Source organism: Carcharodon carcharias, chromosome 9 (assembly GCF_017639515.1).
Source record: "Carcharodon carcharias isolate sCarCar2 chromosome 9, sCarCar2.pri, whole genome shotgun sequence".
Lineage (NCBI taxonomy): Eukaryota > Metazoa > Chordata > Chondrichthyes > Lamniformes > Lamnidae > Carcharodon > Carcharodon carcharias.
The window spans coordinates 70,603,728-70,627,219 of NC_054475.1; the positions used below are offsets into that span (position 1 = coordinate 70,603,728).

At 58.3% G+C, this 23,492-nt stretch overlaps 1 protein-coding gene across 1 annotated transcript in view; it reads left to right on the forward strand.

Annotated features, from left to right (window-relative positions):
- LOC121282430 (voltage-dependent L-type calcium channel subunit alpha-1S-like) overlaps positions 1-23,492 on the forward strand; it is a 746,261-nt gene that overhangs the window by 544,375 nt on the left and 178,394 nt on the right. Inside the window, exons 25-26 of the mRNA XM_041196142.1 lie at positions 14,312-14,513; positions 16,930-17,088. Of these exons, the coding sequence (XP_041052076.1) occupies positions 14,312-14,513; positions 16,930-17,088 (361 nt within the window). The remainder of the gene's footprint in view (positions 1-14,311; positions 14,514-16,929; positions 17,089-23,492) is intronic.

Below are 23,492 nucleotides of genomic sequence, written 5' to 3' on the forward strand. Positions count from 1 at the left end.
GCAGAGAGCCAGGGTCTTCAGTGAGCAGAGAGCAAGGGGCCTGAATGAGCAGAGAGGGGGGCCCGGGTGAGCAGAGAGCGAGGGGCTCAAGTGGGCAGAGAGCAAGGGGCCCGTGTGAGCAGTCAGCCAAGGGCCCAAATAAGCAGAGAGTGAGGGCCCCGAATGAGCATAGAGTGAGGGGCCTGAGTGAGCAGAGAGCGAGGGGCCCCAGTGAGCAGAGAAAGAGAGGCGCCGCAGTGAGTACAGGGAGAGAGAGTGAGGGGCCCCCAGTGAGCACAGAGCGAGGGTCCCAGTGAATTCTGGGAGTGATTGGTCCCAGTGAGCAAAGAGAGAGAGAGAGAAAGAGAGGCCCCAGTAAGCATAGAGAGAGGGGCCCCAGTGTGCACAGAGAGAGTGGGGCCCCATGTGAGTACTGAGAGCGAGGGGCCCCAGTGAGTACAGAGCGAGGGTCCCAGTGAATTCTGGGAGTGATTGGCCCACTGAGCAAAGAGACAGAGAGAGAAAGAGAGGCCCCAGTAAGCATAGAGAGAGGGGCCCCAGTGTGCACAGAGAGAGTGGGGGGCCCTGTTAAGTACAGAGAATGGGGCCCCATTGATTACAGAGAGAGAGGGGCCCCACGTGAGTACTGAGAGCGAGGGGCCCCAGTGAGTACAGAGAGAGAGAGGGGCCCCAGTGAGTACAGAGAGAGAGGGGGCCCTGTTAAGTACCGAGAATAGGGCCCCGTTGAGTACAGTGAGAGGTACCCCAGTGACTACAGAGAGATTGAGGAGCCACAGTGAGTAGAGAGAGAGGGGGGCAATGGGCCCCAGTGAGAGCAGAGAGGGAGAGAGGCCACAGTGAGCACAGAGAAAGAGTGGGGGATGGTGGGCATGGTGGGTGGCTACTGAGCACAGAGAGAGAGAGGTACCCCAGTGAATAAGGAGGAATTGAGAGGGCACAGAGAATATAGAGAGAGGGGGGCCATAGTGAGTGCAGAGAGAGAGAGGCCCCGGTGAGTATGGAGAGAGAGGGGCCCCAGTGAGTATGGAGAGAGAGGAGCCCCAGTGAGTACAGAGAGAGAGGGGCCCCAGTGAGTATGGAGAGAGAGGGGCCCCAGTAAGTACAGAGAGAGAGGGGCCCCAGGGAATACAGAGAGAGAGGGGGGCCCTGTTAAGTAAGGAGAGAGATGGGGGTTCTTATAAGTACGGAGAGCGAGGCCCCATTGAGTACAGAGCCAGGGGCCCCAGTGAGCAGAGAGCCAGGGGCCCCAGTGAGTAGAGAGCCAGGGACCCCAATGAGCAGAGGGCCAGGGCCCCCAGTGAGTACAGAGAGAGAGAGGGGCCCCAGTGAGTACAGAGAGAGAGGGGGGCCCTGTTAAGTACAGAGAATGATGCCCCATTGAGTACAGTGAGATGTACCCCAGTGAATACAGAGAGATTGAGGAGCCACAGTGAGTAGAGAGAGAGGGGGCAATGGGCCCCAGTGAGAGCAGAGAGAGAGAGGGGCCATAGTGAGTGCAGAGAGAGAGGGGCCCCAGTGAGTATGGAGAGAGAGGGGCCCCAGTGAGTATGGAGAGAGAGGGGCCCCAGTGATTGTAGAGAGAAAGGCCCCAGTGAGTGTAGAGAGAGAGGGGCCCCAGTGAGTACACAGAGAGGGGCCCCAGTGAGTACAGAGAGAGAGGGGCCCCAGGGAATACAGAGAGAGAGGGGGGCCCTGTTAAGTAAGGAGAGAGATGGGGTTTCTTATAAGTACGGAGAGCAAGGCCCCATTGAGTACAGAGCCAGGGGCCCCAGTGAGCAGAGAGCCAGGGGCCCCAGTGAGCAGAGAGCCAGGGCCCCCAGTGAGCAGAGAGCGAGGGCCCCCAGTGAGCAGAGAGCGAGAGCCCCCAGTGAGCAGAGAGCGAAGGTCACTAGTGATTGGAGAGCAAGGCACTCCACTGAGCAGAGTGAGAGAGACACTGCAGTGAGTACAGGGAGAGAGAGTGAGGGGCCCCAGTGAGCACAGAGCTAGTATCCCATTGAGTTCTGGGAGTGATTGGCCCCAGTGAGCTCAGAGAGAGAGAGGCCCCAGTGAATACAGAGAAAGGTGCAACAGTGAGTACAGAGGGGTCGCCTCATTGAGCAGAGAGAAAGGAGCCCCAGTGAGCACAGAGTGAGGGACCCAGTGAGCACGAACAGAGAGAGAGGCCCAGTCAGCCAAGAGAGAGAGGCACAGCAGTGAGTACAGGGAGAGTGAGTGAGGGGCCCCAGTGAGTTCAGGGGGTGACTGGCCCCAGTGAGCTCAGAGAGAGAGAAAGGCCACAGTGAGCACAGAGAAAGAGTGGGGTATGGGGGAGGGGTCCCTACAGAGCACGGAGAGAGAGAGAGAGAATTACCCCAGTGAGTGAGGAGGGATTGAGAGGCTGTAGTGAAGACAGAGAGAGAGAGGGGCCCTGGTGAGTAAAGAGAGAGAGACTCCAGTGAGTACAGAGAGAGAGGATCCGCAATGAGTACAATATGAGAGAGGGGCCCCAGTGAGTACAGAGAGAGAGGGGGGCCTTGGTAAGTACAGAGAGAGGGGCCCATTGAGTCAGTGAGAGGTACCCCAGTGAATACAGAGAGATTGAGGGGCACAGTGAGTAGAGAGAGAGTGCGAGGGGCCCCAGTGAGCACAGAGTGAGTGCCCCAGTAAGCACAAAGCGGGGGTGGGGGGTGGGGAGGGGGGCGGGTGCTGAGTGAGCAGAGAGCAAGGGACCGGATTGAGCGGAGAACCAGGGGCCTGGGTGAGCAGAGAGCGAGGGGCCCGAGTGAGCAGAGAGTGAGGGGCCCGAGTGCACAGAGACCCAGGGTCTCCAGTGAGCAGAGAGCGAGGGGCCCGAGTGAGCAGAGAGCCAGGGTCATCAGTGAGCAGAGAGCCAGGGTCGTCAGTGAGCAGAGAGCGAGGGGCCCGAATGAGCAGAGAGCGAGGGGCCCGAATGAGCAGAGAGCGAGGTGCCCAAGTGAGCAGAGAGCGAGGGGCCCCAGTGAGCAGAGAGAGAGGCGCAGCAGTGAGTACAGGGAGAGAGAGTGAGGGGCACCAGTGAGCACAGAGCGAGGGTCCCAGTGAGTTCTGGGAGTGACTGATCCCAGTGAGCTCAGAGAGAGAGAGTGAGACAGAGGCCCCAGGAAGCATAGAGAGAGGGATCCCAGTGAGTACAGAGAGAGGGGCCCCAGGGAATCCAGAGAGAGACGGGTGCCCTGTTAAGTAGAGAGAGGCTCCTTATAAGTACGGAGAGAGGTGCCCCAGTGAGCAGAGAGCCAGGGGCCCCAGTGCACAGAGAGCGAAGGCCCCCACTGAGCAGAGAGAGAGAGAGAGACCCCACTGAATACAGAGAGAGGTGCCACAGTGAGTACAGAGGGGTGGCCCCAGTGAGCAGAGAGAGGGACCCCAGTGAGCACAGAGCGAGAGTCCTAGTGAGCATGAAGAAAGAGAGGGGCGCAGCATTGAGTACAGGGAGAGTGAGTGAATGGCCCCAGTGCGCACAGAGCGAGAGTCCCAGTGAGCTCAGGGAGTGACTGGCCCCAGTGAGCTCAGAGAGAGAGAGAGAGAGGCCCCATTGAGCACGGAGAAAGAGTGGGGGATTGGGGGGCCTTACTGTCCACAGAGAGAGGGAGGTACCCCAATGAGTAAGGAGCGTTTGAGAGGCTACAGTGAATACAGAGAGAGAGGGGCCTCTGTGAGTACAGAGAGAGGGTCCCCAGTGAGTACAATATGAGAGAGGGGCTCCAGTAAGTACAGAGAGAGAGGGGCCCCAGTGAGTACAGAGATAGAAGGGGGGCCTTGGTAAGTACAGAGAGAGGGGCCCATTGAGTCAGTGAGAGGTACCCTAGTGAATACAGAGAGATTGAGGGGCACAGTGAGTAGAGAGAGAGAAAGTGTGAATGGCCTTAGTGAGCACAAATCGGGGGTCCTGAGTGAGCAGAGAGCGAGGGGCCCAAGTGAGCATAGAGCGAGGAGCCCGAGTGAGCAGAGACCAAGGGACCCAACTGAGCAGAAGGCCAAGGGCCTGGGTGAGCAGAAAGCGAGTGTCCCGAGTGAGCACAAAGCAAGGGCCACAGTAAACACATAGCGAGGGGGCCTGAGTGAGCAGAGAGCGAGAGGCCCGATTGAGCAGAGCACCAGGGACCCGGGTGAGCAAAAAGCGAGGGGCCCGAGTGAGCAGAGAGCAAGGGCCCCAGTGAGAACAAAGCGAGGGGCCCAATTGAGCAGAGAGCCAGGGGTGCGGGTGAGCAGAGAGCGAGGGGCCCGAGTGAGCAGAGAGCAAGGGGCCCGAGTGAGCAGAGAGTGAGGGGCCCAGTGAGTACAAAGCGAGGGGGCCTGAGTGAGCAGAGAGTGAGGGGCCCAAGTGAGCAGAGAGTGTGGGGCCCAATTGTGCAAAGAGCAAGGGGCCCAGGTGAGCAGAGAGCATGGGGCCCGATTGTGCAGAGAGCCAGGGGCCCAGGTGAGCAGAGACCAAGGGGCCTGAGTGAACAGAAAGCGAGAGGCCCGAGTGAGCAGAGAGCAGGGGCCCCAGTGAGCAAAAAGCGAGGGGCCTGAGCAAGCAGAAAGCGAGAGGCCCGATTGAGCAGAGAGTGAGGGGCCCGGGGGAGCAGAAAGTGAGGGGCTCGAGTGAGCAGAGAGCCGGGGGTCTGGGTGAGCAGAAAGCGAGAGGCTCGAGTGAGCAGAGAGTGAGGGGCCCGATTGAGCAGAGAGCCGGGGGCCTGGGGAAGCAGAGAGCGAGGGGCCCGAGTGAGCAGAGAGCCAGGGGCCCGAGTGAGCAGAGAGTGAGGGGCCCCAGTGAGCAGAGAGAGAGTGTCCCAGTGAGTTCAGGGAGTGATTGGCCTCAGTGAGCTCAGAGACAGAGAGAGAGGTGTCCCAGTGAGTACAGAGAGAGAGGAGCCCCAAGGAATGCAAAGAGAGAGGGGGGCCCTGTTAAGTACAGAGAGAGGGAGGGGGCTCCTTATAAGTATGGAGAGAGGGGCCCCAGTGAGCAGAGAGCCAGGGCCCCCAGTGAGCAGAGCCAGGGGACCCAGTGAGCACAGAGCGAGAGTCCTAGTGAGCATGAAGAAAGAGAGGGGCCCAGCCAGCAGAGAGAGAGAGAGGCGCAGTAGTGAGTACAGGGAGAGTGAGTGAGGGGCCCCAGTGAGCACAGAGCGAGGGTCCCAGTGAGTTCAGGGAGTGACTGGCCCCAGTGAGCTCAGCGAGAGTTGGTGTCTGTTGAGAAAAGAGAGAGAGAGAGAGGCCCCAGTAAGTACAGAGAGAGAGAGGCCCCAGTGAGCACGGAGAAAGAGTGGGTGTTGGGGGGGCCCTACTGAGCACAGAGAGAAAGAGAGAGAGAGAGAGAGGTACCCCAGTGAGTAAGGAGGGTTTGAGAGGCTGCAGTGAATACAGAGAGAGAAGGGCCCTGGTGAGTACAGAGGGAGAGGGGCCCTTGTGAATACAGAGAGAGGGTCCCCAGTGAGTACAATATGAGAGAGAGTCCCCAGTGAGTACAGAGAGAGGGGCCCCAGTGAGTACAGAAAGAGAGGAGCCCCAGTGAGTACAGAGAGAGAGGGGGCCTTGGTAAGTACAGAGAGAGGGGCCCATTGAGTCAGTGAGAGGTACCCTAGTGAATACAGAGAGATTGAGGGGCACAGTGAGTAGAGAGAGAGAGAGAGAGTGCGAGGGGCCCGAGTGAACAGAGAGTGAGGGGCCCGAGTGAGCAGAGAGTGAGGGGCCCCAGTGAGCAGAGAGTGAGGGGCCCCAGTGAGCAGAGAGAGAGGCACAGCAGTGAGTACAGGGAGAGAGAGTGAGGGGCCCCAGTGAGCAGAGAGTGAGTGTTCCAGTGAGTTCTGGGAGTGATAGGCCTCAGTGAGCTCAGAGACAGAGAGAGAGGTGTCCCAGTGAGTACAGAGAGAGAGAGGAGCCCCAAGGAATCCAGAGAGAGAGGGTGGCCCTGTTAAGTACAGAGAGAGGGAGGGGGTCCTTATAAGTATGGAGAGAGGGGCCCCATTGAGTACAGAGCCAGGGCCCCCAGTGAGCAGAGAGCCAGGGGCCCGAGTGAGCAGAGAGCGTGGGGCCCGAGTGAGCAGAGGGCGAGGGGCTCGAGTGAGCAGAGAGTGAGGGGCCCGATTGTGCAGAGAGCAAGGGGCCCAGGTGAGCAGAGAGCAAGGGGCCTGAGTGAACAGAAAGCGAGAGGCCCGAGTGAGCAGAGAGCAGGGGCCCCAATGAGCAAAAAGCGAGGGGCCTGAGCAAGCAGAGAGCGAGGGGCCTGAGTGAGCAGAGAGTGAGGGGCCTGATTGAGCAGAGAGCCGGGGGCCTGGGTGAGCAGAAAGCGAGGGGCTCGAGTGAGCAGAGAGTGAGGGGCCCGATTGAGCAGAGAGCCGGGGGCCCGGGCGAGCAGAAAGTGAGGGGCCCGAGTGAGCAGAGAGAGAGGGGCCCGATTGAGCAGAGAGCCGGGGGCCCGGGCGAGCAGAAAGTGAGGGGCTCGAGTGAGCAGAGAGTGAGGGGCCCGATTGAGCAGAGAGCCGGGGGCCTGGGGGAGCAGAGAACGAGGGGCCCGAGTGAGCAGAGAGCGAGGGGCCCGAGTGAGCAGAGAGCAAGGGGCCTGAGCAAGCAGAGAGCGAGGGGCCTGAGTGAGCAGAGAGTGAGGGGCCCGATTGAGCAGAGAGCCGGGGGCCTGGGTGAGCAGAAAGCGAGGGGCTCGAGTGAGCAGAGAGTGAGGGGCCCGATTGAGCAGAGAGCCGGGGGCCCGGGGGAGCAGAAAGTGAGGGGCTCGAGTGAGCAGAGAGAGAGGGGCCCGATTGAGCAGAGAGCCGGGGGCCCGGGGGAGCAGAAAGTGAGGGGCTCGAGTGAGCAGAGAGTGAGGGGCCCGATTGAGCAGAGAGCCGGGGGCCTGGGGGAGCAGAGAACGAGGGGCCCGAGTGAGCAGAGAGCGAGGGGCCCGAGTGAGCAGAGAGCAAGGGGCCTGAGTGAGCAGAGTGCGAGGGGCCCGAGTGAGCAGAGAGCCAGGGGCCCGAGTGAGCAGAGAGTGAGGGGCCCCAGTGAGCAGAGAGAGAGGCGCAGCAGTGAGTACAGGGAGAGAGAGTGAGGGGCCCCAGTGACCAGAGAGCGAGTGTCCCAGTGAGTTCAGGGAGTGATTGGCCTCAGTGAGCTCAGAGACAGAGAGAGAGGTGTCCCAGTGAGTACAGAGAGAGAGGAGCCCCAAGGAATGCAAAGAGAGAGGGGGGCCCTGTTAAGTACAGAGAGAGGGAGGGGGCTCCTTATAAGTATGGAGAGAGGGGCCCCAGTGAGCAGAGAGCCAGGGCCCCCAGTGAGCAGAGCCAGGGGACCCAGTGAGCACAGAGCGAGAGTCCTAGTGAGCATGAAGAAAGAGAGGGGCCCAGCCAGCAGAGAGAGAGAGAGGCGCAGTAGTGAGTACAGGGAGAGTGAGTGAGGGGCCCCAGTGAGCACAGAGCGAGGGTCCCAGTGAGTTCAGGGAGTGACTGGCCCCAATGAGCTCAGAGAGATTTGGTGTCTGTTGAGAAAAGAGAGAGAGAGAGAGGCCCCAGTAAGTACAGAGAGAGAGAGGCCCCAGTGAGCATGGAGAAAGAGTGGGTGTTGGGGGGGCCCTACTGAGCACAGAGAGAGAGAAAGAGAGAGAGAGAGAGGTACCCCAGTGAGTAAGGGCCAGGGCCCCCAGTGAGCAGAGAGCCAGGGGCCCCAGTGAGCAGAGAGCCAAGGGCCCCAGTGAGCAGAAAGCGAGGGCCCCCAGTGAGCAGAGAGAGAGAGAGAGAGAGGCCCCAGTGAATACAGAGAGAGGTGCCACAGTGAGTACAGAGGGATGGCCCCAGTGAGCAGAGAGAGGGACCCCAGTGAGCACAGAGTGAGAGTCCTAGTGAGCATGAAGAAAGAGAGGGGCCCAGCCAGCAGAGAGAGAGGCACAGTAGTGAGTACAGGGAGAGTGAGTGAGGGGCCCCAGTGAGCACAGAGCGAGGGTCCCAGTGAGTTCAGGGAGTGACTGGCCCAAGTGAGCTCAGAGAGAGTTGGTGGCTGTTGAGAAAAGAGAGAGAGAGGCCCCAGTAAGTACAGAGAGAGAGAGGCCCCAGTGAGCACGGAGAAAGAGTGGATGTTGGGGGGGCCCTACTGAGGACAGAGAGAGAGAGAGAGAGGTACCCCAGTGAGTAAGGAGGGTTTGAGAGGATGCAGTGAATACAGAGAGAGAAGGGCCCTGGTGAGTACAGAGGGAGAGGCTATAGTGAGTACAAAGAGAGAGGGGCCCTTGTGAATACAGAGAGAGGGGCCCCAGTGAGTACAGAAAGAGAGGAGCCCCAGTGAGTACAGAGAGAGAGGGGGCCTTGGTAAGTACAGAGAGAGTGGCCCATTGAGTCAGTGAGAGGTACCTTAGTGAATACAGAGAGATTGAGGGGCACAGTGAGTAGAGAGAGAGAGAGAGAGAGAGAGTGCGAGGGGCCCCAGTGAGCACAGAGTGAGGGCTCCAGTGAGCAGAGAGCAAGGGGTCCAATTGAGCAGAGAGCCAGGGGCCCAAGTGAGCAGAGAGCCAGGGGCCCTGCTGAGCAGAAAGCGAGGGCCCGAGTGAGCAGAGAGTGAGGGCCTCAGTGAGCATAAAGTGAGGAGGCCTAAGTGAGCAGAGAGTGAGGGCCCCAGTGACCACAAAGCAAGGGGCCCCAGTGAGCAGAGAGCGAGGGGCCCGAGTGAGCAGAAAGCGAGGGGCCCGATTGAGCAGAGCCAGGTGCCGGGTGAGCAGAGAGCAAGGGGCCCGAGTGAGCACAAAGCGAGGGTCCTGAGTGAGCACAAAGCGAGGGGCCCGAGTGAGTACAAAGCGAGGGGCCCGAGTGAGCAGAGAGCGAGGGGCCCGATTGAGCAGAGCCAGGCGCCCGGGTGAGCAGAGAGCAAGGGACCCGAGTGAGCAGAGAGCGAGGGGCCTGATTGAGCAGAGAGCAAGGGGCCTGAGTGAGCACAAAGCGAGGGGCCCAAGTGAGCACAAAGCGAGGGGCCTGAGTGAGCACAAAGCAAGGAGCCCGAGTGAGCAGAGAGTGAACGGTCCAAGTGAGCATAGAGCCAGGGTCTCCAGTGAGCAGAGAGCGAGGGGCCCGAGTGAGCAGAGAGCAAGCGGCCCGAGTGAGCACAGAGACCGAGGGGCCTGAATGAGCAGAGAGCGAGGGGCCTGACTGAGCAGAGAGCATGCGGCCCGAGTGAGCACCAAGAGCAAGGGACCCGAGTAAGCAGAACTAGGGGCTCCAGTGAGCAGAGAGCGAGGGGCCCGAGTAAGCAGACAGCAAGTGCCCGAGTGTGCAGAGAGCGAGGGGCCCTAGTGTGCAGAGAGCAAGGGGCCTGAGTGTGCAGAGAGCGAGGGGCCTGAGTGTGCAGAGAGAGAGAGGGGCCCCAGTATGCAGAGAGCAAGGGGCCCGAGTGAGCAGAGAGCAATGGTCCTCAGTGAGCAAGGAGAGAGAGAGGTGCGGCAGTGAATACAGCGAGAGAGAGTGAGGGGCCCCAGTGAGCAGAGAGTGAGGGTCCCAGTGAGTTCTGGGAGTGATTGGCCCCAGTGAGCACAGAGAGAGTGAGAGAGAGAGAGAGGGGGTGCCTGTTGAGAAGAGAGAGAGAGGAGCCCCAGTGAGCTCAGAGAGGGGGCCGCCCTGAGTACAGAGAGAGAGGCCCCTGTAAGCATAGAGAGAGGGGCCCCAGTGAGCACAGAGCGAGGGTCCCAATGAGCTCAGGGCGTGACTGGCCCCAGTGAGCTCAGAGAGAGAGAGATGCCTGTTGAGAAAAGAGAGAGAGAGAGGCCCCAGTAAGTACAGAAAGGCCACAGTGAGCACGGAGAAAGAGTGGGAGATGGGGGGGCCCTACTGTCCACAGAGAGAGAGAGGTACCCCAGTGAGTAAGGAGGGTTTGAGAGGCTGCAGTGAGTAGAGAGAGAGAGAGGCTCCAGTGAGTATAGAGAGAGAAGGGCTCCAGTGAGTACAGAGAGAGGGGCCCCAGTGTGTACAAGGACAGAGGGATCCCAGTGAATACAGAGAGATTGAGGGGCACGCTGAGTAGAGAGAATGCGAGTGGCGCCAGTGAGCAAAGAGCGAGGGGGCCAGAGTGACCAGAGAGTGAGGGGCCCGAATGAGCAGAGAGTGAGGGGCCCGATTGAGTGGAGAGCGAGGGTCCCGAATGAGCAGAGAGCCAGGGGCCTGAGTGAGCAGAGAGCGAGGGGCCACAATGAGCACAGAGAGAGAGGGGGTGCCTGTTGAGAAGAGAGAGAGAGGAGCCCCAGTGAGATCAGAGAGGGGGCCACCCTGAGTACAGAGAGAGAGAGAGGCCTGAGTAAGCATAGAGAGAGGGGCCCCAGTGATTACAGAGAGAGTTTCCACAGTGAGTGCAAAGAGCCAACTCCAGTGAGCAGAGAGAGAGGCGCCGCAGTGAGTACAGGGAGAGAGAGCGAGGGGCCCCAGTGAGCACAGAGCGAGGGTCCCAGTGAGCTCAGGGAGTGACTGGCCCCAGTGAGCTCAGAGAGAGAGAGATGCCTGTTGAGAAAAGAGAGAGAGAGAGGCCCCAGTAAGTACAGAGAGAGAGTGGCCACAGTGAGCACGGAGAAAGAGTGGGAGATGGGGGGGCCCTACTGTACACAGAGAGAGAGAGGTACCCCAGTGAGTAAGGAGGGTTTGAGAGGCTGCAGTGAGTAGAGAGAGAGAGAAGTTGCAGTGAGTACAGAGAGAGAGAGAGGCTCCAGTGAGTACAGAGGGGCCCCAGTGTGTACAAGGAGAGAGGGACCCCAGTGTATACAGTGAGAGAGGAGGGCCTTGGTAAGTACAGAGAGAGGGGCCCATTGAGTCAGTGAGAGGTACCCCAGTGAATACAGAGAGATTGAGGGACACAGTGAGTAGAAAGAGTGCGAGTGGTGCCAGTGAGCACAGAGTGAGGGGGCCAGTGAGCACAGAGCGAGGGGGCCAGAGTGACCAGAGAGTGAGGGGCCCAACTGAGCGGAGAGCCAGGGGCCCGAATGAGCAGAGAGCCAGGGGTCTGGGTGAGCAGAAAGCGAGGGGCTCGAGTGAGCAGAAAGTGAGGGGCCCGATTGAGCAAAGAGCCGGGGGCCCAGGGGAGCAGAAAGTGAGGGGCTCGAGTGAGCAGAGAGTGAGGGGCCCGATTGTGCAGAGAGCCAGGGTCCCAGGTGAGCAGAGAGCAAGGGGCCCGAGTGAACAGAAAGCGAGAGGCCCGAGTGAGCAGAGAGCAGAGGCCCCAGTGAGCAAAAAGTGAGGGGCCTGAGCGAGCAGAGAGCGAGGGGCCCGAGTGAGCAGAGAGTGAGGGGCCCGATTGTGCAGAGAGCCAGGGTCCCAGGTGAGCAGGGAGCAAGGGGCCCGAGTGAACAGAAACCGAGAGGCCCGAGTGAGCAGAGAGTGAGGGGCCCGATTGTGCAGAGAGCCCGGGGCCCAGGTGAGCAGAGAGCAAGGGGCCCGAGTGAACAGAAAGCGAGAGGCCCGAGTGAGCAGAGAGCAGAGGCCCCAGTGAGCAAAAAGTGAGGGGCCTGAGCGAGCAGAGAGCGAGGGGCCCGAGTGAGCAGAGAGTGAGGGGCCCGATTGTGCAGAGAGCCAGGGTCCCAGGTGAGCAGGGAGCAAGGGGCCCGAGTGAACAGAAACCGAGAGGCCCGAGTGAGCAGAGAGTGAGGGGCCCGATTGTTCAGAGAGCCCGGGGCCCAGGTGAGCAGAGAACGAGGGGCCCGAGTGAGCAGAGAGTGAGGGGCCTGAGTGAGCAGAGAGTGATGGGCCCGATTGAGCAGAGAGCCGGGGGCGCGGGTGAGCAGAGAACGAGGGGCCCGAGTGAGCAGAGAGCGAGGGGCCACAATGAGCACAGAGAGAGAGGGGGTGCCTGTTGAGAAGAGAGAGAGAGCAGCCCCAGTGAGCTCAGAGATGGGGCCACTCTGAGTACAGAGAGAGAGAGGGGGGCCCCAGTGATTACAGAGAGAGGTTTCACAGTCAGTATAGAGAGGCAGCTCCAATGAGCAGAGAGAGAGGCGCTGCAGTGAATACAGGGAGAGAGAGTGAGGGGCCCCAGTGAGCACAGAACGAGGGTCCCTGTGAGTTCAGGGAGTGACTGGCCCCAGTGAGCTCAAAGAAGGGGTGTCTTGAGAAAAGAGAGAGAGGCCCCAGTGAGCACGGAGAAATTGCGGGGGATGGTGTGGGCCCTACTGAGCACAGAGAGAGAGAGAGGTACCCCAGTAAGTAAGAAGGGATTGAGAGGCTGCAGTGAATACAGAGAAAGAGAGAGGGACTCTGCTGAGTACAGAGAGGCTCCAGTGAGTATGGGGAGAGAGGGTCCCCAGTGAGTATCAGGAGAGAGGGGCCCCAGTGAGTATCAGGAGGGAGGGTCCCCAGTGAGTACAGAGAGAGGGGCCCCAGTAAGTATCAGGAGAGAGAAAGGCCCCAGTGTATACAAGCAGAGAGGGGCCCCAGTGAATACAGAGAGATTGAGGTGCCCCAGTGAGTACAGAGAGAGAGAGAGAGAGGCCCCAGTGTGTACAAGGAGAGAGGGGGCCCCAGTGAATACAGAGAGATTGAGGGGCACTATGAGTAGAGAGAGAGAATGCGAGGGGCCCCTGTGAGCAGAGAGCAAGGGGCCCGAATGAGCAGAGAGCAAGCGACCCGATTGAGCAGAGAGCCAGATGCCAGAGTGAGCAAAGAGCGAGGGGCCATAGTGAGCACAGAGAGAGAGAGAGAGGGTGTGCCTGTTGAGAAGAGAGAGAGAGGAGCCCCAGTGAGCTCAGAGAGGAGACCACCCTGAGTACAGAGAGGCCCGAGTAAGCATAGAGAGAGGGGCCCCAGTGATTACAGAGAGAGGTTCCACAGTGAGTATAGAGAGGCGGCTCCAATGAGCAGAGAGAGAGAGGCGCCGCAGTGAGCACAGAGCGAGGGTTCCAGTGAGTTCAGGGAGTGACTGGCTCCAGTGAGCTTGAGAGAGAGAGGGGGTGCCTGTTGAGAAAAGAAAGAGAGAGAGGCCACAGTAATCACAGAGAGAGAGAGAAGCCCCAGTGAGCATGGAGAAATTGCGGGCTACTGAGCACAGAGAGAGAGATGTACCCCAGTAAGTAAGGAGGGATTGAGAAGCTGCAGTGAATACAGAGAGAGAGTGGGACTCTGCTGAGTAAAGAGAGAGAGGCTCCAGTGAGTATGGGGAGAAAAGGTCCCCAGTGAATACAGAGAGAAGGTCCCCAGTGAATACAGAGAGAAGGGCCCCAGTGAGTACAGAGAGAGAGATAGGCCCCAGTGTCTACAAGGAGAGAGGAGCCCCAGTGAATACAGAGAGATTGAGGGGCACTGTGAGTAGAGAGAGTGTGAGGGTCCCCTGTGAGCTCAGAGCGAGGGGACCCAGTGTTCACAGACTGAGGGGACTAAGTGAGTAGAGAGCCGGGGGCCTGAGTGAGCAGAAAGTGAGGGGCCGGAGGGAACAGAGAGCGAAGGGCCCGAGTGAGCAGAGAGCGAGGCCCCCCAGTGAGCAGAGAGCGAGGGCCCCCAGTGTGTAGAGAGCGAGGGCCCCCAGTGTGTAGAGAGCGAGGGCCGCCAGTGAGCAAAGAGCGAGGGCCCCCCGTGAGCAGAGAGCAAGGGGCCCCAGTGAGCAGAGAGCGAGGGGCCCCAGTGAGCACAGTGATGCGGGCTCCAGTGAGCACAGTGAGGCGGGCTCCAGTGAGCACAGAGACAGGGGCCCCAGTGTGTACAGAGAGAGGTGCCACAGTGAGAACAGAGAGGTGGCCCAGTGAGCAGAGAGAGAGAGATGCTGCAGTGAGTTCAGGGTGGGAGAGCAAGGGGACCCAGTGAGGAAAGAGTGAGGGCCCCCAGCGAGCAGAGAACGAGGGCCCCCAGCAAGCAGAGAGCGAGGGCCCCCTTTGAGCAGAGAGTGAGGGCCCCCTTTGAGCAGAGAGTGAGGGCCCCCAGTGGGGAGAGTGTGAGGGCCCCCAGTGGGGAGAGTGTGAGGGCCCCCAGTGGGGAGAGTGTGAGGGCCCCCAGTGAGGAGAGAGTGAGGGGCCCTTGTGAGCAAAGAGCGAGGGCCCCAGTGAGCAAACAGCAAGGGCCCCCAGTGAGCACAGAGAGGCAGGGGCCCCAGTGAGCACAGTGAGGGAGGGCTCCCAGTGAGCACGGAGAGAGAGAGGAATCCCAATGGGTAGAGAGAGCGGGCCCAGGTAAGTACAGAGAAATGGTCTTCTGTAAGTATAGGGATAAGGGCACCAGTGAGTACAGAGAAAGCAACTCAGGGAAGTAGAGAGAGAGAAAGGCTCCACTTGCAATAGAGATTTGTAAGGGACGCATTTAATAGAGAACACAGAGCTGGGAGGGGCACTGACTAAGAGGCCAAGTGAGAAATAACTGTCATCTATCCCACCCAGGTTACTGTACAAGGCCATTGACAGTCACACCGAGGACATGGGACCCATCTACAACTATCGAGTGGGGATTTCAATATTCTTCATCATCTATATCATTCTCATTGCTTTCTTCATGATGAATATCTTTGTGGGGTTTGTAATTGTCACGTTCCAGGAACAGGGCGAGGCTGAATACAAGAACTGTGAGCTGGACAAAAACCAGGTAACAATCCGTATGTATAGACTGGCCCAGGTTAACCATCCTTGCTCACATCCTGTAACGGAGTCACAATCCTCACTCTCGCCCTGTATCCAAGTAACAATCCTCACCTTGTACCCGAGTAAGGATCCTCACCTTCACCCTGTACCCGAGTAAGGATCTTCACCCTGTACCCAATTAACAATTCTCACCACAGGCCGTACCCAAGTCAAAATCTTCACCCTGTACCTGAGTAGCAATCTTCACCCACATGCTGTACTTGAATAACAATTCTCACCCCATGTCTGAGTAAAAATCCTCACTCTCACCCTGTACCCAACTATCAAACCTTAACCTGTACCCAAGTAACAATTCTCACCCTCACTCCATATCCGAGTAACAATCCTCAACTTGTACCTGAGTAACAGTCCTCACCCACACCTTGTAAATAAGTAACAACCCTCACCCTGACCCCATACCAGAGTAACAATCCTCACCCACACCATGTACCCAAGGATCAATCGTCACTCACTCTGTACCCGAGTAACAATCCTCAACCCGATGTCCGAATAACAATCCTCACTCTCACCCTGTACCCAAGTACCAAACCTCACCCCGTACTCATGTAACAATTCTCACCCTCACCCCATATCTGGGTAACAATCCTCACATTGTACCTGAGTAACAGTCCTCACCCACACACTATAAATGAGTAACAACCCTCAACCTTACCCCTTACCAGAGTAACAATCCTCACCCACACCATGTACCCAAGGAACAATTATCACCCACAGCCTGTACCTGAGTAACAATACTCACCCACACCTTGTACCCGAGTAACAATCCTCAGCCTTACCCCGTACCTGAGTAACAATTCTCACCCTCATCCTGTATCCGAGTAACAACACTCACCTGGTACCCGAGTTACAATCCTCACCCACATCTTGTACCCGAGTAACAATCGTCGCCCACGCCCTATACTCGAGTAACAAAGCTCACTCTCACCCTGTACCCGATACACAATCCTTAGCCTTACCCCGTATAGAAGTAACAATCCTCACCCTCTACCTGAGTAACAATCCCCACCCATACTCCATCCTGAGTAACAATCCTCACCCACGCCCTGTACCCATGTAACCATCCTCACCCTCACCTTGTACCCAACTAACAATTCGCACCCTCACCCCGTATCTAAGTAACAATCATCACCGTGTACCTGAGTAACAATCCTCACCCACACCGTGTATCTGAGTATCAATCCTCACCCACACCCTGTACCCATGTAACAACCCTCATCCTTGCCTCATACACAAGTAACAATACTCGCTCTCACCCCGTATCCAAGTAACAAACCTCACCCTGTACCCGAATAATAATCCTCACCTACACCGTGTACCTGAGTAACAATCCTCACCCACACCTTGTACCTGTGTAACAACCCTTGCCCTCACCTCGTACCCGGGTAGCATTCCTCTCCCTCATCCCGTATCTAAGTAATAACCCTTGCCCTGTACCTGAGTAACATTCCTTTCCTCACCCCGTACCTGAGTAACTACCCTCACCACCCACCCTGTGCCGGTGTAACAGTGCTTGCCTTCACTCCTCACCTGAATAACAATCCTCGCCCTCACCATGTATCCAAGTAACAACCCTCATCCCTATACCTGAATAACAATCCTCACCCACACCCTGTACCTGAGTAACAATCCTCACCCACAACCCGTACCTGAGTAACAATCCTCACCCTCAGCCTGTACCTGAGTAACAATCCTCACCATCACCCCGTACCCGAGTAAGAACCCTCAACCATACCCTGTACCCGACTAACAATTCTCACCCACACCCTGTACCCAAGCAACAATCCTCATCCACACCCTGTGCACGAGTAATAATCCTCACCTGCACACTATACTCGAGTAACATTCCTCACCCTCATCCCGTATCCGAGTAATGATCCTCGTCCACACCCTACACCCGAGTAACAATCATCACACTGTACCCGAGTAACATTCCTTGCCCTCATCCTGTATCCTAATAACAATCCCCACCCTCACTATGCACCTGAGTAACAATCCTTGCTCTGTACCTAACAATCCTTACCCTCAGCCTGTACCTGAGTAAGAATTCTCACCCTCACCCTGTACCCAAGTAACAATCCTCAACCACATCCTGTACTCGAGTAACAAGTCTCACCCACACACTGTACCCCAGTAACAATCTTCATCCACACCCTGTGCATGAGTAACAATCCTCATCTGCACCCTATACTCGAGTAACAATCCTCGCCTTCATCCCGTATCCGAGTAACGATCCTCGCCCACACCCTGGACCCAAGTGTTATCCTCACACTCATTGTGTTCCCAAGTGTCAGGCTTCTCATGTTGTAGGATAGTTTTTACTCTGGGCTATATTGCTAATCATGCTCCTGTCTCCTGTGCAGCGTCAGTGTGTCCAATACGCCCTCAAGGCACGGCCCTTAATGAGATACATTCCCAAGAACACATATCAGTACAAGGTGTGGTACGTGGTGACCTCCTCATACTTTGAATACCTCATGTTTGCCCTAATCCTCCTCAACACCATCTGTCTCGGGATGCAGGTGAGTGAACGCAAGCACCTTCTGTGTGCCTACTGGTGTGTACGTTTATATCAATTCGTATATTGTATGTATGTGTGTTTCTGGATCAGGGGAAATGAGTTTGGGGAGTGGAGGCATGAGTTTGGAGTGCGAGGGAGCAGGATTGGGGAGTGTAGGGGAGTGAATTTGGGGAGCAAGTTTCCTTCAGTTCTGCAGCAAAGTGTTACATGCAGATTTGCTGTTCAGCAGCAATACTGGGCCAAACATAAGACTTGTTTTCAGCCGTATCCTCCCCTCCCAGCAGAAGCAGAATGGAGCACCTTTCATGCAATACTGGCAAATGTAGGAGAGTCGAGGGAAAGAGAAGATACCACCACCACCACCACCACCACCAGCCCCCCACCCACCCCCGCCCCCCCCACCACTCTGGGCGAGTGTGGGGTTTGAGGAAATGGGTCAGGTTTAAGGATGAAGGTTGAGGGTAAGAGAAGGGGAGGATGAGAGTGGGAGTGTGAGGGTGAGGGTCATGGATGAGGGTGAGGGTCGGGGTGTGGGTGAGGGTCGAGGTGTGGGTGAGGGTCAGGGTGAGTGTGTGAGGATGAGGGTCAGGGTTGAGGGTGAGAGACAGGGAGGGTGAGGGAGAGAGTCGGGGTTGAGCATGAGGGTGAGAGTCCGGGCTGACAATGAGATAGTGGGGCGGCGAAGCTGAGAGTCGGGGTGGGGAGGGTAAGAGTGGGTGGGGAGGGTGAGAGTGGGTGGGGAGGGTGAGAGTCGGAGTGAGAGTCAAGGTGAGGGTAAGTGTGGGAGGGTGGGGGCGAGAGTCGGGTTTGAGGGTGATAGTCGGGTTTGAGGGTGAGTGTCGGGTGAAGGTCGAGGTGAGTGTGTGAGCGTGAGAGTCGGGTTTAAGGGTGAAGGTGAGGTAAGAGCTGGGGTTGAAGGTGAGGGTCGGAGTGAGAATTGGGGGTGATGGTGAGAGGGTGATGGTGAGAGGTTGGGGGGGTTGCAGGTGAATGTCACAATGAGAGGGGGAGGGTGAGAGTTGGAGGGGGTAAATGAGAGTCGGGAGAGAGGATGAGAGTGGGAGGGTGAGGGTGAAATTCGAGCTGATGGTGAGAGTTGGAGGTGATGGTGAAAGTGGGAGGGTGAGAGTCGGGGGTGATGGTGAAAGTTAGGGTGAGGGTCGGGGTGAAGGTCAGGGTTGACGTGAGGGCCAGGGCGAGAGTCAAGGTGAGGGTGAGAGTCGAGGTGAGGGTGAGAGTTGGAGGGGCAGGGAGAGCGTGGAGTTGGGTGAGGGTGAAAGTTGGAGGGGCAGGGGGAGCATGGAATCAGGTAAGGGTGAGAGTTGGTGGTGGAAGGACAAGGTGAGAGTCAGGAGTGAGGGTGGGAGGGTGAGGGAGAGGGTGAAAGTTAGGGGTGGGAGTGAGGGTTGGAGGGGGAGGGTGAGAGAGTGTTGAGGTTGAAGGTCAGGGTGAGCTTCAGAGTTGGGGCTGAGGGTGAGAGCAGGGGTAAGGGTAGGAGCTGGGGTAAAGGTGAGAGTCGGGGGAGGAGGAGAGTGGGAGGGTGAGGGCAAGAGTTGAGTTTGAGGGTGATAGTTGGGGATGAGAGTGAGAGCCAGTGTTGAGAGTGAGAGCCGGGGCTGGGGGTGAGGGTCAGGGTGAATGTGCAAGTGTCGAGTTTGAGGTTGAGGGTGAGAGACCGGGGTAGGATGGCGGTGAGTGTCAGGGTTGAGCGTGAGGGTCGGGGTGAGAATCGGGGCTGACAGTGAGAGTTGGGAGTGAGAGTGGGAGGGTAAGGGGAAGGGTGAGAGTTGGTATTGGGAGTGAGAGTTGGAGGGGGAACGGGAGGGTGAGAGTAGGGGTTGCGTGTGAGAGTCGGGGGTCGAGGGTGAGAGTCACGGGTTGATGGTCAAGGTTGAGGGTGGGGTTTGAGGGTGAAGATTAGGTTTAAGGGTGAGGGTCGGGGTTGACTGTGAGGATCGGGGTGGAAGGTGAGGGTCGGGGTGAGGGTGAGAGACGGGTCTGAGGGTGAGAGACGGGTCTGAGGGTGAGAGACGGGGCTGAGGGTGAGAGTCGGGGCTGAGGGTGAGAGTAGAAGGAGGGGGAGAGTGGGAGAGATAGCGGGAGTCGGGGCTGGAGGGCAGGAGTCGGGGCTTGAGGGCGGGATTCGGGGCTTGAGGGCGTGAGTCGGTGTTTGAGGGCATGAGTCGGGGCTTGAGGGCGGGAGTCGGGGCTTGAGGGCGGGAGTCGGGGCTTGAGGGTGGGAGTCAGGGCTTGAGGGCGAGAGTCGGGGTGAGGGCAAAAGTCGGGGGTGAGAGTCGGGGTAAGGGTGAGAGTTGGAGAGGGAGGAGGAGGTTGAGAGTGAGAGGGGGGCTGATGGCGAGAGATGGTGTTGAGATTGAGGGTCAGCGTGAGAGGGTGAAGGTGAGATTTGGGCTGAGGGTGACAGTCGGTGGGGAGGGTGAGAGTCGGGTTGAGGATGAGAGTTGGGGCTGACAGTGAGAGTGGGGCAGCGAGGCTGAGAATTGGGAGTGAGAGTCGGGGTGAAGATGAGTTGTGGTGAGGGTTAGGGTGAGTGATGGGGTGAGGGTTAGAGTGAGGATGAGGGTTGAGGTGAGGGCGAGAATCAGGTTTGAAGGTGAGAGTCATGGGTTGAGGGTGAGAGTCGGGGTTGAGGGTGAGGGTCACAGTTGAGGGTGAAGGTCGGGCTGAGGGTAAGAGTCGAGGTGAGGGTGAGAGTCGAGGTGAAGGTGAGAGTCGAGGTGAGGGTGAGAGTTGGAGGGGGAGGGTAAGAGTTGGGGTGAGGATGAGAGACAGTGTTGAGGGTGAGAGTTAGGGTGAGAGAGGGTCATGTTGGAGGGTGAGAGTTGGGGCTGAGGGTGAGAGCAGGGGCAAGGATGAGAGCTGGGGTGAGGTTGAGAGTCGGGGAAGGGGGAGAGTGGGAGGTTGAGGTTGAGAGTCGGGGCTGGAGGGCGAAACACGGGGCTAGAGGGTGGGAGCCAGCGTGTGTGTGTGAGGGTGAGGGTCAGGTTTGAGGTTGAGGGTGAGGGTCAGGTTTGAGGTTGAAGGTTGCGGGTGAGAGTCGGGATTGAGTCTGAGAGTCGGGGCTGATGATGAGAGTGGGGCAGCGAAGCTGAGAGTTGGGGTGGGAGTGAGTTGCGGTAAGGGTGAGAATCGGAGTGAGGACCGAGGTAAAGGTGAGAGTGGGAGGGTGGGGGCGAGAGTCACAGTTGAGGGTGATCATCGCAGTTGAAGGTGAGAGTTGGGGTAAGGGTGAGAGTCGGGGTGGCTGGGAGAGGGTCAGGGTGAGTGTATGAGGGTGAGAGTCAGTGGGCAGGGTGAGAGTTGGGGTGAGGGTGAGAGTCGGAGCTGATGGTGCGAGTGGGGCAGTGAGGGTGAGAGTCAGTGTCGGAGTGAGAGGCAGGGTGTGGGTGAGAGCCGGGTTCTGAGAGTGAGAGTCGAGCAGCGTGGATGAAAGTCGGGGTGTGGGTGAGAGTTGGAGTCATGGGGAGGGTGCAAGATCGGGGTGAGGGTGAGGGTCAGGGAGGGTGACCGGAAAGGTGAGGATGAATGTCGCGGTAAGAGGGGGAGGGTGAGAGTTGGAGGGGTTAGATGAGAGTTGGGGGAGAGGGTGAGAGTGGGAGGGTGAGGGTGAGAGTTGAGCTGACGGTGAGAGTCGGGGGTGATGGTCAGGGGTGAAGGTCGGGGTGAGGGTGAGAGTTGGTGGAGCTAGTGGAGGATGGAGTCAGGTGAGGGTGAGAATTGGAGGTGGAAGGGGAAGGTGAGAGTCAGGAGTGGGAGGGTGAGGGAAAGGATGAGAGTCGGCGTTGGGAGTGAGATTTGTGGGGGGGAGTGGGAGGGTGAGAGTCAGAGTCAGGGTCAGGGGTCAAGGGCGAGGGTCGGGGTCAAGGGCGAGGGTTGGGGTCAAGGGTGGGGTTTGAGGGTGAGGATCGGTTTTAAGGGTGAGGGTTGAGGGTGAGAGATGGGGAGGGTGAGAGTGGGAGTGAGAGGGTGAGGGTGAGAGTCGAGCTGATGGTGAGAGGCGGGGGTGAGGTACAGGGGCGAAGGTCAGGGTTGACGTGAGGGTGAGAGTCAAGGTGAGGATGAGAGTTGGAGGGGGAGGTGGAGGTTGGAGTCAGGTGAGGGTGAGAGTTGGAGGTGGAAGGGGAAGGCAAGAGTCAGGAATGGGAGGGTGAGGGGAAGGGTGTGAGTCGGGGTTGGGAGTGAGAGTTGGAGGGTGAGACGAGAGAGTGAGGTCAGGGTGAGTGTGAGGGTTGAGGTGAGGGTCGGGCTGAGGTTGAGAGGTGGAGGGGGAGGGTGAGAGTCGGGGTGAGGGGAGGCTGAGAGTTGGCGCTGAGAGTGAGAGATGGGGTGAGGATCAGGGTGAGGGTGAGAGTTGAGTTGGAGGATGAGGATGAGAGTTGGGACTGAGGGTGAGAGCTGGGATTTGTGTGAGAGTCGGGGGTGGGAAGAGCGGGAGGGTGAGGTCGAGAGTTGGAAAGTGGGCGAGAGTCAGCGGGGAGGGCAAGAGTCGATGGTGAAGGTGAGAGTCGGGGCTGATGGTGAGAGTGGTCCAGCAAGGCTGAGACTCAGGGTGGGAGTGAGAGTTGGGGTGAGGATTAGGATTGCGGTGAGGGTGAGAGTGGCAGCTGAGGGTGAGAGAGGCGGTTGAGGGTGAGATTAACATGTTGAGGGTGAGAGTCGGGGTGAAGGTTGGGCTGAGGTTGAGAGTTGGAAGGGGAGGGGGTGGGTGAGAGTTGGAGGATTAGGTGAGGCTGAGAGTTAGGGTTGACAGTGAGAGACGGGCTGAGGGTGAGGGTCAGGGTGAGTGTGAGAGTTGAGTTGGAGGGTGAGGGTGAGAGTCAGGGCTGAGGTTGAGAGTTGGGATTAGGGCGAGAGTTGGGTTTGAGGGAGAGTGGTGGTTGAGGGTGAGAGTCATGGGTTGAGGGTGAGGGTCACAGTTGAGGGTGAAGGTCGCGTTGAGGGTGAGAGTTGCGTTGAGGGTGAGAGTTGCGTTGAGGGTGAGAGTCGCATTGAGGGAGAGAGTCACAGTTGAGGATGACAGTCGCGGTTGAGAATGAGAGTCGGGTTGAGTGTGTGAGATTCGGGATGAGTGCGTGAGGGTGAGGGTCGGGTTTGAGAGTGAGGGTTGAAGGTGAGAGACGGGGCTGATGGTGAGAGTCGGGGATGAGGGTGAAAGTCAGGGTGAGTGTGTGAGAGGCAGGGTGAGTGTGTGAGGGTCAGGGTGAGTGTGTGAGGATGAGGGTCGGGTTTGAAGGTGAGGGTTGAGGGTGAGAGATGCGGTAGGGTGTGGGTTGGGGTGCAGGTGAGAGTTGGGGTGAGGATAAGAGTCGGGGCTGATGGTGAGAGTTGGTGGTGAGAGCGAGAGTAGGGCAGCGATGCAGAGAGTCAGGGTGAGGCTGAGTTGTGGTGAGGGTTGGAGTGAGGGCGAGGGGCAAGTTGAGGGTGCGTGGGAGGGTGAGGGTGAGAGTCATAGTTGAGGGTGAAATTTTAGTTGGAGGGTGATGGTCGGGGCTCAGGATGTGAGCTGGAATGAGGGTGAGAGTCGAGGAAGGGGGAGGATGCGAGGGTGAGGGCGAGAGTCAGGCTTGAGGGCGAGAGTCAGGCTTGAGGGCGAGAGTCGGGCTTGAGGGCGAGAGTCGGGAGTGAGGGCAAGAGTCGGGAGTGAGGGCGAGAGTCGGGAGTGGGGATGAGATTCGGGAAGAGGGTGAGAGTCGATGGGGAGGGTGAGAGTCGATGGGGAGGGTGAGTCGATGGGGATGATGAGGGTCAGGATGAATGTATGAGAGTCAGGGGTGATGGTGAGAGCCGGGTGTGATGGTGAGAGTCGCGGGCAATGGTGAGAGTTGCGGCTCAGGGTGAGAGCTGGGATGAGGGTGAGAATCGGGGCTGAGGGTGAGAGTTGGGATTAGGGTGAGAGTCGGGGGAGGGGAAGAGTGAGAGGGTGCGGGTGAGAGTTGGACTTGAGGGTGAAGGTTCACGGTGAGAGACGGGGTAGGGTGTGGGTTGGGGTGAAGGTGAGAGTCGGGGTGAGGTTGAGGGTAGCGGTTGAGGGTGAAGGTTGACGTTGAGAGACGGGGTAGGGTGTGAGTTGAGGTGAGGGTGAGAGTCGGGGTGAGGTGAGAGTCAGGGCTCTTGGTAAGAGTGGGGCAGCGAGGCTGAGAGCCAGAGTGAGGTTGAGGGTCGAAGTGAGGGTGAGGGTAGAGATGAGAGCGAGGGTGAGAGTGGGAGGGTGGAGGCAAGAGTCAGTTTTGAGGGTGATAGTCGCAGTTGAGGGTGAGAGTCCGGGTTGAGGGTGAGGGTGAGAGTCGGGGCTTGGTGTGAGCTGGGATGAGGGTGAGAGTCGGGGGAGGGTGAGAGTAGGAGGGTGAGGGTGAGAGTTGGATTTGAGAGTGAGTGTCGTGGTTG